Source organism: Orycteropus afer, unplaced genomic scaffold (assembly GCF_000298275.1).
Source record: "Orycteropus afer afer isolate SDZICR_OR568_19922 unplaced genomic scaffold, OryAfe1.0 scaffold00171, whole genome shotgun sequence".
Classification (NCBI taxonomy): Eukaryota; Metazoa; Chordata; class Mammalia; order Tubulidentata; family Orycteropodidae; genus Orycteropus; species Orycteropus afer.
Window position 1 is genome coordinate 3,434,934 of NW_006921758.1, and position 13,472 is coordinate 3,448,405.

At 36.7% G+C, this 13,472-nt stretch overlaps 1 protein-coding gene across 1 annotated transcript in view; it reads left to right on the forward strand.

Annotated features, from left to right (window-relative positions):
• C2CD5 (C2 calcium dependent domain containing 5) overlaps positions 1-13,472 on the forward strand; it is a 105,070-nt gene that overhangs the window by 60,690 nt on the left and 30,908 nt on the right. The window contains exons 12-15 of the mRNA XM_042781783.1: positions 212-307; positions 2,583-2,774; positions 7,562-7,748; positions 11,856-12,020. Of these exons, the coding sequence (XP_042637717.1) occupies positions 212-307; positions 2,583-2,774; positions 7,562-7,748; positions 11,856-12,020 (640 nt within the window). The remainder of the gene's footprint in view (positions 1-211; positions 308-2,582; positions 2,775-7,561; positions 7,749-11,855; positions 12,021-13,472) is intronic.

The window sequence follows — 13,472 nt, forward strand, 5'->3', positions numbered from 1 at the left end:
AAGGAATTCTTATCCTCTTCATTTTAATTAAGTTGCATCCCTTATATTTTCTTCCCTAGCTTTAGAGGTAATACTGTGATATTATGTAATATTTAGTGGAGTCTAACTTGGATTTAAATTTGTTTCCCTAGTAACCACTTGGCTATTTAGCATTTTCTGAAGTTACATGCCTGAAATGTTGACTTGTCTATGTTTTTTTCTTCTCTCATAGTGAGGAAGTCTGTATTTTATCTGCATCTGGGACAGCAGCTGTACTGAATCCTAGATTGCTGCAGGATGGCACCGTGGAGGGCTGTTTGGAACAGAGGTTGTAATGGCAGCCTGACTTTCTTTTCCATAGAGGCAGAGAAGGGAGAGTTCTTTTTCTCAAAGCCAGAATAGTTCCTTTCTTTGAGGGTGGGTTATAGTGGTATGGTGTAGAAGTCAGGACCAATCACCTTACTAATTTTTAACTAACCATAGTAACAAAGCTTTATTGGGTTCTGTAGACACTGTTTCTAATACGTTGAGTAATGTGTCACATATGGCTACTAGTTAGAGAATTTGAAGTATACATTCTTCTGGTAGTTGTCACAATTTAGAAATATTCTTCTTCATTTGATTTCTCTCTTTTTCTTATCCTTTGTCTACTCCCCAAAGTTGTAAAAGATCAGGAAACAATTCTCATAAAGAAAATTCTTAATTGGCAAAATGTTGAACAATTAGTTGTATAAAATTATATACGAAAGCTTCATGGAAAGTGAAATATAAGTTTATTATTTTTGAAAATGAAAATAGTTTTCCAATGTCTATTTGGTTGGATAATACAAATCTTAATCTTTTACTCCATAGTAAGCTTACTTGAATTTTTTTTTTTTTTTTTGGTCTATTTCTGTACTGATATATTAAGAATATATTAAGGAAGAAAGCAGAAAATAATCCGTATCTTTTTAGGTAGATATTATTCTGACTTTATAGAGGAGGCTCTGAGAAGTTAAATAACTTCCTCAGGGTCACACAGCTCAATTCAGATCTGTCTGACTTCCCTATTACTTCTGCTATATCAGAATGCCATTTCAATGATGAAATAATAATATCTGGGAATAATATAATGGTTTATTGTGAGAATTTGGTGAAATATCTATCGTCTGCAGAAAGCCTATGTTATAATATAGGTTTCTTTTTCCTTTTTTTTTTTAAAAAAGAAAAACCAAACTCAGTCATCGAGTCAGTTCTGACTCACAGCAACCCCCTTTGGGTTTCCGAGGTGGTAAATCTTTACAGAAGTAGATTCCAGTCTTCCTTCTGCAGAGTGGCTGGTGATTTTGAAGCACTAACCTTCTGGTTAGCAGTCAGATGCCTTAGGCACTAGCTCTGGTGATGTAATGCCTAAGGCATTTGACTGCTAACCAGAAGGCTGGCGGTTCAAACCCACCAGCCACTCCTCGGAAGGAAGACCAGGCAGTCTACTCCATAGAGATACCACCTTGGAAACTCAAGGAGGGGTTGCTGTGAGTTAGAATCAACTCAACGGCAGTGAGTTTCCTTTTTTAATTTATCAACTTGCCAAGAATCCGAGTTGCTTTAGGGTACGGAGATTTTGAGAACCCACAACTTGCCAGAGCTCTCTAAGACATGGCTGGGTGAAAGTCTGACATTCTTTTTGGAGTTTCCATTGCCATTCTGATTTCCTCAGTTTGCTGAATAAAAGAAATCTAGTGAAACCTCTCAATTATTCTAAAATGAATTAGTAAACGGCATATTACAACAAACATTTTACAATGAATGGGGGTTTATAAGTGGGTTCATTTGTGGTTTGTGTGTGATAGCATGTTGTTTATGAAACATAATAGGTGTTATGGTTTTCAGAAATGTTAAAACTGTCACTTGGAATTTGAAATCTTAGTGTATACCCATTTTGAGTTTTTTTTTTTTTTCTTTTCAGATTTGTTTTTTACATCCACATTTCCTTTTTTAAATTGCTAATTGGTCTTGTTTTTTAAATAGTTTTCTTAGGATTTCACTTTTGTGATTATATCTCTCTTGAATTTGTTAATTTAATAACCTTTCTTATCCAACTATTTATTTTAATGTTGTATATGCTTTCACCAAGGAGCTCTGGTGGCATAGTGCCAAAGGCATTTTACTGCTAACCAGAAGGTGGGTGGTTCAAAGACACCAGCCACTCCGTGGAAGGAAGACTGGGCAATCTACTTCCGTAAACATTTACCACCTTGGAAACCCAAAGGGGGTTGCTATGAGTCAGAATCAACTCGATGGCAGTGAATTTGGTTTGGTATATGCTTTTACCAGTGTTCTTTACAAATGTTGGAACTTTCATGTAGGAAAAACTTTGTGGTTTTTGTCAGGTGGCAAATCATCAAACATATGAATTAGTTCAAAATAACTTTCTACTTATATAATCCTGTTCTCTCATAGGGAGAAGTATGGCTCTGAATTCATGGTCATTTGTAATTCTTATCAGTCATAGTGGTACTCTTTGAATCTGCTGTGGTATAAAACTGTATAAATGATACTTGTTTTTGAAAAAATTGCATAGATTTTTCAAGAAAAATTAATTTTTTTTCTTAATGTATTTTTAGGCTAGAAGAAAATTTGCTTCCAGGCTGTGGATTTTGCCATATACCATATGATGAACTGAATATGCCATTTCCAGCTCATCTGACATATTGCTGTAACTGCAGGAAACAAAAAGTTCCTGATGTTCTCTTTACAACTATAGATCTCCCAGTGGACGCGACAGTTATTGGAAAAGGTTGTCTTATTCAAGCAAGGTATGTCTGTGAAACAAATATTTATGTCACAGAAAAAGTATGGGGTATGGAGTCAAATTGACTTTATTTTCAAATACCTGCTCTCCTGTTTCCTGCCTGTGATCCTGGGCAAGTCATTTTAGCTGAACCTTGCATTGTTTTAGATAGAAAATTGGGAGGAGAAGTACCTTCTTTATAAAATCAAAGTAAGTTTAGTATGCAAAAAGATTTTTCAAACATTTCAATTCTGTAAAAATATAAATATTGTGGGGTTTATAAATCAGCATGTTGTTGTTACGTGCCGTCGAGTCAAACCTGACTCATAGTGACCGCTCCTTGGGTTTCCGAGGCAGTATCACTACGGAAGTAGGATTGCCCAACCTTCCTTCCGAGGAGTGGCTGGTGGGTTTGAACTGCCAGCCGTCTGGTTAGCAGGCAAGTGTCTTAGCCACTATGCTACCAGAGCTCCCATAAATCAGCATAGTCATCTTTAATGTTACTAAATGTTACAAATGTTACACATTTAAAAATTATCCTTTTTCTTTTAAACAACAGTGGTATATTGTCTTTCTTTTACAACTCCTTTTAGGTGTTAAGAGTTTCTTTTAAAATGCACTAGAGTAGTAAATAGTAAATTGTTCTAAGCATACAGGTAACAGATTGAAGAGCTCTGGTAGCATAGTGGTTAAAGCATTCAGCTATTAACCAAAAGGTTGGCAGTTCAAGCTTACCAGGTGCTCTGCAGGAGAGAGGTGAGGTAGTCTGCTTCTGTAAAGATTTACAGCCTTAGAAACCCTATGGGGCAGTTCGACTCTGTGCTATAGGGTCACTGTGAGTTGGGATTGACTCAAAGGCAGTGGGTTTTTGTCTAGTTTACCAAAAACTGCCATACTAGCAAAGCTGTTGAACATTTCTGTCCTTATCTTACTTCACATTACAGTGATAACCAACATAATTGATCATGTTATCCTTAAAACTCCTTTGATTTCACAATACCATATTTGCTATTTTTCCCTACCTTTATTTGTAGTCATCAGCCTTCTTGTTGACTCCTCCTCAAAATGTAATCCTTCAGAGCTCTCTCTGTGTCTCAACCTTCTTCTCGAAGTGTTTTTCCTAGTTGAACTCATCAGCTCCTGTAGGTCTATATGCTGTCTATCTATCTGTCTGTGACTCTCTTGATTAGAACTCTAGTCTAAAACTTTCTTCTGAGCCTTAGACCCATATGGTGATCTACCTCACATACCTAGTTTGGTATGTCAAAGGCATCACATACTTATCCCAAATTGAACACCTGATTTTACTTTTTCCCTATTAGCTTTCTTTATTTTAATAAATAGCACCTCTGTTTGTCTAGTCCTTCTTGCCAAATATGATATTATTTGATATTCACTTCTTTCCCAGCTCCCACATCAAACGCATTATTATGCCCTCTTGAGTTTTCTTATAAAATATATTTCTAATCCATTTACTTTGGCTTTCATTCTCCTTTGCATCTTAGACCTTCCACCTGGGGTGATTTTTTTCTGCCTGAGACACATCCTTTAGTATTTCTTTTGGTGGGTCTGCTCATGGTGAACTTCGTGTTTTTTGTCTGAAAAAAATTTTTTTACTTTTATCTTTAGAAGATATTTTTAGCTGGTAGTTATTTTCTTTTAGCATATTGAAGATACTATTCTGCTACCATCTGGCTTTCATCGCTACTCTTGAGAAGTAATCTACTAGTCTTACTCTGATAAGGTAACCTATCTTTTTTTTTTCCTCTGGCTAAATTTGAGCTAAGGGGCTTTGGAAAGTGCATGGCCGCTTACCTGAAAGGTTGATTGTTTGAACTCACCATCTGTTCCGTAGGAAAAAGATGTGGCAGTCTGCTTCTGTAAAGATTTATAGCCTTGGAAACCCTATGGGGCAGTTCTACTCTGTTCTTTAGGGTCACTATAAGTCAGAATTGACTGGACGGCAGTGGGCTTGGTTTTGGTTTTAGTGTATAAGCTATTCTAGCTGTCTTTGCTTTTCTGCACTCTATGAAATGCTTGGGTATGAATTTCTTTATCTTGATTGGTAACATTGAGTTTCTTGCATCTGTAGATTGGTGTCTTTCATGTTTTTGAAAATTCTTAGGTATTAGCTATCTATTTCTCTTCTTGGGATTGAAATTAAAAATATATTAGACTTTCTTCTCTGTGTCTGCCTTTTCTTTTAGGCTAGATTTTAGATAATTTTTATTTATTTTCCAGTTTTTTAATTTATTTATTGTTGCTGGTGGATCTTGTTCATATTGTCTTATTTGCTTTGATTTTATCCTGTTGTTGTTGTTATGTGCCATCGAGTCGGACCTGACTCATAGCGACCCCTCCTTGGGTTTCCAAGGCGGTATCGCTATAAGTGATAAGTAGATTGCCCAGCCTTCTTTCCGAGGAGTGGCTGGTGGGTTTGAACTGCCAGCCTTCTGGTTAGCAGTCAAGCACCTTAGGCACTATGCTACCAGAGCTTTTCTTTGATTTTCTCCTAGTTAAGATAATTTGATAATTCTTTATAGTAATAATTTAAAGCATAGGACAGCAGCAGCATCTTCTGAGATTTGCCAGCTGCCTAGGAACACTACTGGTCTGTGATCACTTTAAGCCAAAGTCAAGATTTGAGGTTCCAGGAGCTCTGGTAGCGTAGTGCCTAAGGCACCTGACTGCTAACCAGGAGGCTGGCAGTTCAAACCCACCAGCCACTCCTTGGAAGGAAGATGGGGCAATCTACTTCCCTAGTGATACTGCCTGGGAAATCCAAGGAGGGGTCGCTATGAGTTGGGTCCGACTCGACAGCACATAACAATACAACAACAACAGAACAGCTCTGTTTTAATCTGTATGGTAATTCTTTGAACAGCTGGTGCACTCCTTGTTCACCTTCACGCTGAGGGTATAGATTTTGGAGTCCCAAATTATTGTAGCGACCTTTGTGCAGTTCTGGGGCTTTTATTTTTTCCCTCTCTTCCTCTGAAGTCATTAAAATGGATATTTAAACTTGTTAGACTTTTAAATGTTCTCAGGCCAAAATGGTTTCTGGGTTTACTAAGTTTTCTTTTTTCACTTTTGGCCAGTTATTTACTGTTGCGCCAACTTTATGATGCTGCTATTCATTCACCTTTTTAAAATGTTTTATTTTGAAGTAATTATAGACTCACCAGAAATTGTAAAAATAGTACAGAGAATCCTATGAACCCTTCACCAAGCTTCCTCTATGGTGACATATAGTTATACTAGAATATCCTAACAAAAAATTGACATTGGTACTTTGCTGTCAACTAGGTTTATAGACCTTATTTAATTCTCAAAACTTTTTAAATTTGCATTCCTCTGTGTGTGTATGTGTGTGTGTGTATGTGTAGTTCTGTGCAGTGTACCCCATGTATTGAGTTGTATCGTAACCACCACAGTTAAGATACAGAACTCTTCCGTTATCACAAAAGAACTTCCTGTGCTGTCTCTTTATCCTTTTATTCTCCTCTCTCCCTCACCTAGTCCCATAATACTTAAAAGAAGGTTTTTTAAAAAAATAAATACATTATCCAGTGGGTTTTTTTTTTCAGGTAGGGCATAAGTGTACATCAGTGGTTCCCAGAATGTGTAGTCCCTAGACCAATAGCATCACCATCCTCTGAGAACTTGAAATTCAAAATCTCCGGCCCCACCCCAGAACTGCTGAATTATTAGAAACTCTGAGGGTAGGGCCTAGTGGTCTTTATTTATTTATTTATTTTAGCAAGCCTTCTAAGTGGTTCTAATGCATATGAAAGTTTGAAAAACACTGTACTAAATAGCCTAAACTTAACATTTTAGAAACAGGAAGTTTTCTCTTGTTTTCTTCATCTTCAGTGCTCCTGTTTTTGTCCAAGCTCTCATTGCCTCTCCCTACAGTAGCCTCCTATCTACCATCTCCATATCAACTCTGCCATCTTACTCCATTCTTTGTATAGCAATATAAATGATGTCCTAAAATATAAACTGCATCTTGTTGCTAATTAAAACCTATCTGAGATTTCCCATTGCTGGTTAAATAAAATCAAACTCCTTACCATGACCAATAATCACTTTAATATGATCATGACCTTGTTTAACTTTGTACCCTCATCCATACTACTCTTATATTTGCATTCTTCACCTTAGCTACAGTAGTTTCCTCTTGGTTCTTGTAATATGCTAGCTCTGTTTCTTAAGTGCTTCTGTTCCAACTCTCCCAGCTCCATCATGTCCTTTAGATCTCAGCTCAGCTATCATCTTCTCCATAAGCCCTTTTCTCTAGTTATTCCTACTCACTTCATCTAGTTTATTTTCTTTAGATACTTGACTCGTGAATAATCTGAGATTGCTTTGTTTTTTGTTTACTCCCACCCCACTCCATTAGATTATAACCACAAGGGCAAGACTTTTTGTGTTTTGTTCACTGATGACTGCTCATCACCTAGAAAAGTACCTGGTACATAGTAATTGCTCAAGCAACTTCTATGTTTTTTAAATGAATGCATTAACTCTTTTATACTGCTATCCTTATGTACAGTTATGAAACCTAACATTTAAAATTATATTCTTTAGAGATTGTAGTCAGTATGTATTTCATTTCTCAAGATTTTGAGGTTTTTCACTTAAATATGAATTTCAATGAAAGGTTACACAGTGACAGAAATGGCAGAAACATTTCCATTTGACGCAAGTAGATATTTTAAAATCAAGCATACTTTAAGAAAGTTTTAAAAATTAAACGTTTCTTAAGATGCTACAAAGAATACTGTCTACTGATTAATTTTTTCTTAACAGATTATGTCGCTTGAAAAAGAAAGCACAGGCAGAAGCAAATGCTACAGCCATCAGTAATCTGCTGCCATTTATGGAATATGAAGTACACACTCAGCTAATGAATAAACTAAAACTCAAAGGAATGAATGCTTTGTTTGGACTGAGAATTCAGATTTCAGTGGGTGAAAATATGTTGATGGGCTTAGCAGTAAGTTTACATTTTTTTTTTTTTTTTTGTGATTTCTGTATTTGTAGTAGATTCTGTTATAAATGGCCCTCGAGTTTATAAAAAAGACTTATCTATAGAAACTGACATCAAAACCTTTAAGGAGTGGTGACACCAGGCTCTATTGGACCAGTAAACCTGGTCCCCACCTTCTTTTTTTTTTTTTTTTTACTTTTTTTTTTTTTTTTTTTGTGATTTCTGTATTTGTAGTAGATTCTGTTATAAATGGCCCTCGAGTTTATAAAAAAGACTTATCTATAGAAACTGACATCAAAACCTTTAAGGAGTGGTGACATTTTATGAAGTAAAAAATCTGTTGATAGCTTTTCAAATGTTTTAAGAGACTTAATCAGGTTTCTAAAAATTACTGTGTATAGCTTATTTAGTAAGTGGGGCACCATTGTTCTAGAAGTTTCTCCATCTCAGCAATATTGACATTTGGGTGGGATAACTCTTCATTGTGGGGAGCTATCCTGTTTATCATCAGATGTTTAGCAGCATCTGGGCCTCTACTTGCTAGATGCTAGTAGCATCTGCTAATTATGACATCCAAAAATGTCTCTACACATTGCCAAATGACTTTTGGAGGTCAAAATCACCCTTTGTTAAAACCACTGTGATAAAGTAATCTTTAGTTTTAATGGAGAAAATAAGGCAAAGTGTGTGAGACACTGCCAACTGTTAGAAAAAGAAGTAACTTATATGTGCATGTGTGGCCAACAGTAGGATGTAAGTAAAATATGTGTGTTTCTTAAGTGCTATTAAAATGTGAGGCAGTGTAAAGCTCTACCTCAGCTTTTGTTCACTTTGCCCTGTTAGAAAAGGGGTTCTGATTGGAATAATGTCAGGAGGGAAAGCAATAGCTGCCTTTGTAAGTGGCATGGGACACATGGAACAAGGTGCCTTGCAAAATATATATATTGATAATATGAACTCCGAGCAGTTGCTTACTCAACAATGTTTATGGAAGTGTCATATTCTAGGCATTTTGCTAGCCAGAAATTTTAACTATGTTGCTGGTAATTCTGAAACAGAATTATGTAGAAATGTAATTTTAAGAAATTTATGAAATGAGGACCTTGAGTTTTGTTTTATTTTTCCCAGCATGCATTTATAGGTAAAATGGCTAAATTGTTTCCTGCTGTATCTGTTCTTTCCATAAGAGCAAATATGTAAATTTTGGTAGGAGATAATTGTATGGTGATGATAAACTGATTAGGTATCACAGTTTTTTTACAAGAGAAATTTGTAATGATTAATGAAACTAATTTGGTTTATGTTAAAATATCTGATAATTTACTTGGAGGAAAAGTGTTCATTTTAATTCAGTAATCTAAAAACTCACATCTTAGCAAGGGTATTACATAAATGTGGAATTTGGGCTCAGTCCACGACTGTAGCAATTGGTACCTGTGTGAACTAAGAGCTTAATTCATATTCAGAGGTTTAAAAATGTGCCAACCATACAAAACACTTTTGATGGTTGAGCCCTTTGAAACTATTTTGTGTCCCCAGTGTAATTTTTCAAGCCTTATCTTATATATTACCTTTTCTGATTCTTACTAATATTTTCCTTTTTGAATGCTAATGGTAGTTACTACAACTGTTTGTCATTTGGGTTTTTGTGCTGTTTTTTAGTTCATGCACTTAAATGTCGTGGTCTAAGAATAGCTTCCATGATATGGCTACTCTCTGATGAGTGCTTACCAGGTCTGTAGCATTGTGCTGCTCCAGAAAGAATGTAATATTATCTTCACTTTACAAGAGAAGAAAGCAGATGCTTGGATGGGTTGAGATTTGTCCAAGATAGGATGGTATGTGTTGGAAATTGATGTCAAACCTAGCCCTTTCTGGTTCCAGAGCCAGTGTTTTCAGCCATTCTGGGCTATTGCCTGGCTAATGAAGGCAGCTAAGAAGGTGTTACAGATGGTGCTAAGGCTTCATCTGGCATAGAGGAGGTTCTGTGGTTGAGCATCACGTGGAGGGTCAGTGATGGAGACTAATGAACGAACCAGGAGAGGGCGAGCTCCTGAGGATCAGTTTCATCTGTTGGGAAGACTTCACTGTAGAGCATTATGTAGCCCTTTTAGGATGGACTGTGACAGAATTGGCAGTTGATTACTTTAAATAATAATAATAATAACAATTCAAATAATTCAAAATATGGAAGTATCCAAAGTTAAAAGAATCATTTTCTCTGTTCTCTGTCCCACCCCTTCAGTGTTAGGAATTTGATGTTCATACTTCTATATTTTTTTTACTTAATTAAGCATATGTAAACATAAATGTAGGAGCTCTGGTAGCATAGTGCCTAAGGCACTTGACTGCTAACCAGAAGGCTGGCGGTTCAAACCCACCAGTCATTCCTTGGAATGAAGGTTGGGCGATCTACTTCCATAGTGATACTGCTTTGGAAACCCAAGGAGGGGTCACTATGATTCGGGTCCAACTCGACAGCAAATAACAACAGCAACAACAAAACATAAATGTACATATGTATATTCATAAATTCTATCTTGTCTTGTGTTTCCCATGATAGTTTTTTAGTATTGTTGTTGTTGTTATGTGCCGTCGAGTCGGACGTGACTCATAGCGACCCCTCCTTGGGTTTCCGAGGCAGTATCACTACGGAAGTAGATTGCCCCATCTTCCTTCCGAGGAGTTGCTGGTGGATTTGAACCGCCAGCCCCCTGGTTAGCAGTCAATTGCCTTTAGCCACTATGCTACCAGAGCTCCCATATATAGGATATATAGGAGCTCTGGTAGCATAGTGGCTAAAGCACTTGACTGCTAACCAGAAGGCTGGCAGTTCAAACCTACCAGCCACTCCTCGGAAGGAAGGTTGGGCAATCCTACTTCCGTAGTGATACTGCCTCGGAAACCCAAGGAGGGGTCGCTATGAGTTGGGGCCGACTCGACGGCACATAACAACAACAACAACAGTAGTATATATTACTGTTATGGAGTCAGATATTAATATAGCCATTTAGTTAAAGATTTAAAATAAATCTGTCAATTAAAGTCCCCCCTCCCCTGGCAATTATGGAGGTAATTACTTGGCTTTTAGAGTGAGAAACACTCATATTCAGGTCTTTACTTATTTTGCCAGTGCTTTGCAAACAATTCCCTTTGACTTTTGACAGTATTAAAGGTAGATTACCTACTCATTCATGAAAATCTTATATATTTTTTATTGTGCTTTAGGTGAAAGTTAACAGAGTAAATTCATTTCCCTTTTGATAGTTTCTACACATTGATTGCATTCCCCACAGTGTCGGCATTCTTGCCATTTCTGTCTTAGGTTCTCTGTGTCCTGTTGTCTGAATTTTCTACCCTTTCTTGCTTTCTCATCTTTGCTTTTGGACAGATGTTGCCCTTTTGATTTTGTACAATTTATTGTTTCTTATTGGGTGTTGTTGTTTGTTTTATGGGCCTGTTTTTTTGGCTTAAAGGTAGTTTCTGGGAATTGCTTCACTTCCAGGTCAGAAAGGTGTTTAAGGCCATAGTCTCCAGGGTTCCTCTCCGATCAGTTAAGTTTGGTGTTCTTTTGTGAATTTTGAGTTTTGTTCTATATTTTTCTCCCGCTCTGTCCAGGACCGTCTCTTGTGATCCCAGTCAAGGCCCTCCGTAGTGGCGCTGTCTCGTTCTTCTGGTATTGGGGATGTGTAGGCTGTGGTTCATGTGGTCCATTAGTCCTTTGGACTGATTGCTCCCTTGAGACTTGGTCTTTCTTTACTCTCCTTTGCTCTGGATGTGAAGAAAAATTTATTTTAAAATAACATCTTGTTTGCTAAGTTAATTTTTAATGTAATTTATCTTCCACAGTCATAAGGTAAACATTTAAAAACTATAATTGGTATTTAGTAAAAAATAAGTCCTCCTCCCTCTTACCCCATTCCTTCCCTATCCAGGGTCTTCCCCAGAAACAACCAACCACTGTTATAAATTTTTTTGTGTGTGTTCTTCCCAGCATAGCTTATTCAATTACTAATGCTATTGTCTTTTTCCTGTACTACAAAGACCACATTCCTACATATGAGAACTTGAGAATTTTTTTTTCCCCTCTTCATTTCCCCTTTGTTTTTCAAGTCTGCCACAGGTGTATACTTGGCAGCTTTACCAACACCCGGTGGCATTCAGATTGCTGGGAAGACTCCGAATGATGGCTCCTATGAACAGCATATATCTCACATGCAAAAGAAGATAAATGACACGATCGCTAAGAACAAAGAATTATATGAAATCAATCCTCCGGTAAGTAAAATAAATCTGTATCGAGAGTACATCATTTTTTTTTTTTGGTATTAATATTTTTTAGATGATCTTATTTTGGACACAAATACATTTTCAGTTTAGATTAGGTCAAAGACTTGTTCTCCCATCTCCCTTTACATTTTTGCTCAAGTGTCCCCTTTTTAAAGGAGCCTTCTCTGACTGTGCAATTTAAAGATTACAGCTTTCACATCCACTTTTAGCACTGCCTGTCATCACTCCCTCTTTTATTGTTCTCCTTATTTCTTCCCTCTCTACCTCTGTCTCTCTTTCTCACACACACCCACTCATTTTTGTGTTTTTTTGTTTATTGTCATTTTCTTCCATTAAAACATAAGGTCTGTCGGGTATATTCCTTATGCTTAGAACAGTTCCTTACAATACTGGTGTCTCAATAAATATTTATTAAATGATTAAATGGATGGTTTGAAATACTCCTTTTTTAAAATGGAAGAATGGCTTATTTATAGTAAAAACATAAAGGCACACAGAATTTTTCATTTTCAGCTCTTAGCATTTTTATAGCCAGTCATTTTTGGATATTTTGGTATTTGAACATCTACTAACAGTGTTTATGTCCACTGGGGAGAGTGATCTGCAAAGTCATATGTTAGGACTCCATTTTGTTCATCATTTACCAGTTCTATTATCATGAGCTGAACTTTTTGGCTTGATAGTATATTACTCTGTAAATTCATTCTGACCTCCCATAGGAAGAACTATCACCTCCTCCACTGTGCTCTTGTTGTACTTGGATGTACTTTCGTCTTATTGCCTGCTGCATTTTATTGAACTTAATTTTTACATGTCTGTCTCTGTCTTCTTTTACTATAATGTAAGATCCTTGAAGACAGGGACATATTTAAACGAGAATGTGAATTAATGAAGTTATTTCATTATTTAATAAATATTTGTTGAGCGTCTGCTATGTGTCACGTTTTATATATCACAAGAGGGAGTAAATGTAAGAGTTTTAAAATTTCAGCAAATAGGAATTTCATGTGTTGAATATGATTATGTATTTCCACAAATGGACACTTCAGATACTGACTATGTTATAGTCCTTTAGGATTACATCTCAGAATTTGGTTAGTATATAAAGTTCTGTATATAAGGTTAATTACCAGACCATTACATGTGTTATAGTTTTGTCCTTTCAATTTTGTAAAGCATTATATGCCTACTCTGAAAACATTGATCAGCATGTTGACTTCTCGTAGGAAGATGGCTGCAGATGAAGAGCATGCTTTTGTCTGAGTTTTTTTTCTCATTACCTTGAGAAACATTTCTAGTGCAGAGAGGTGTTGTTGTTGTTATGTGCCGTCGAGTCAAACCTGACTCATAGCGACCCCTCCTTGGGTTTCCGAGGCAGTATCACTACGGAAGTAGGATTGCCCAACCTTCCTTCCGAGGAGTGGCTGGTGGGTTTGAACC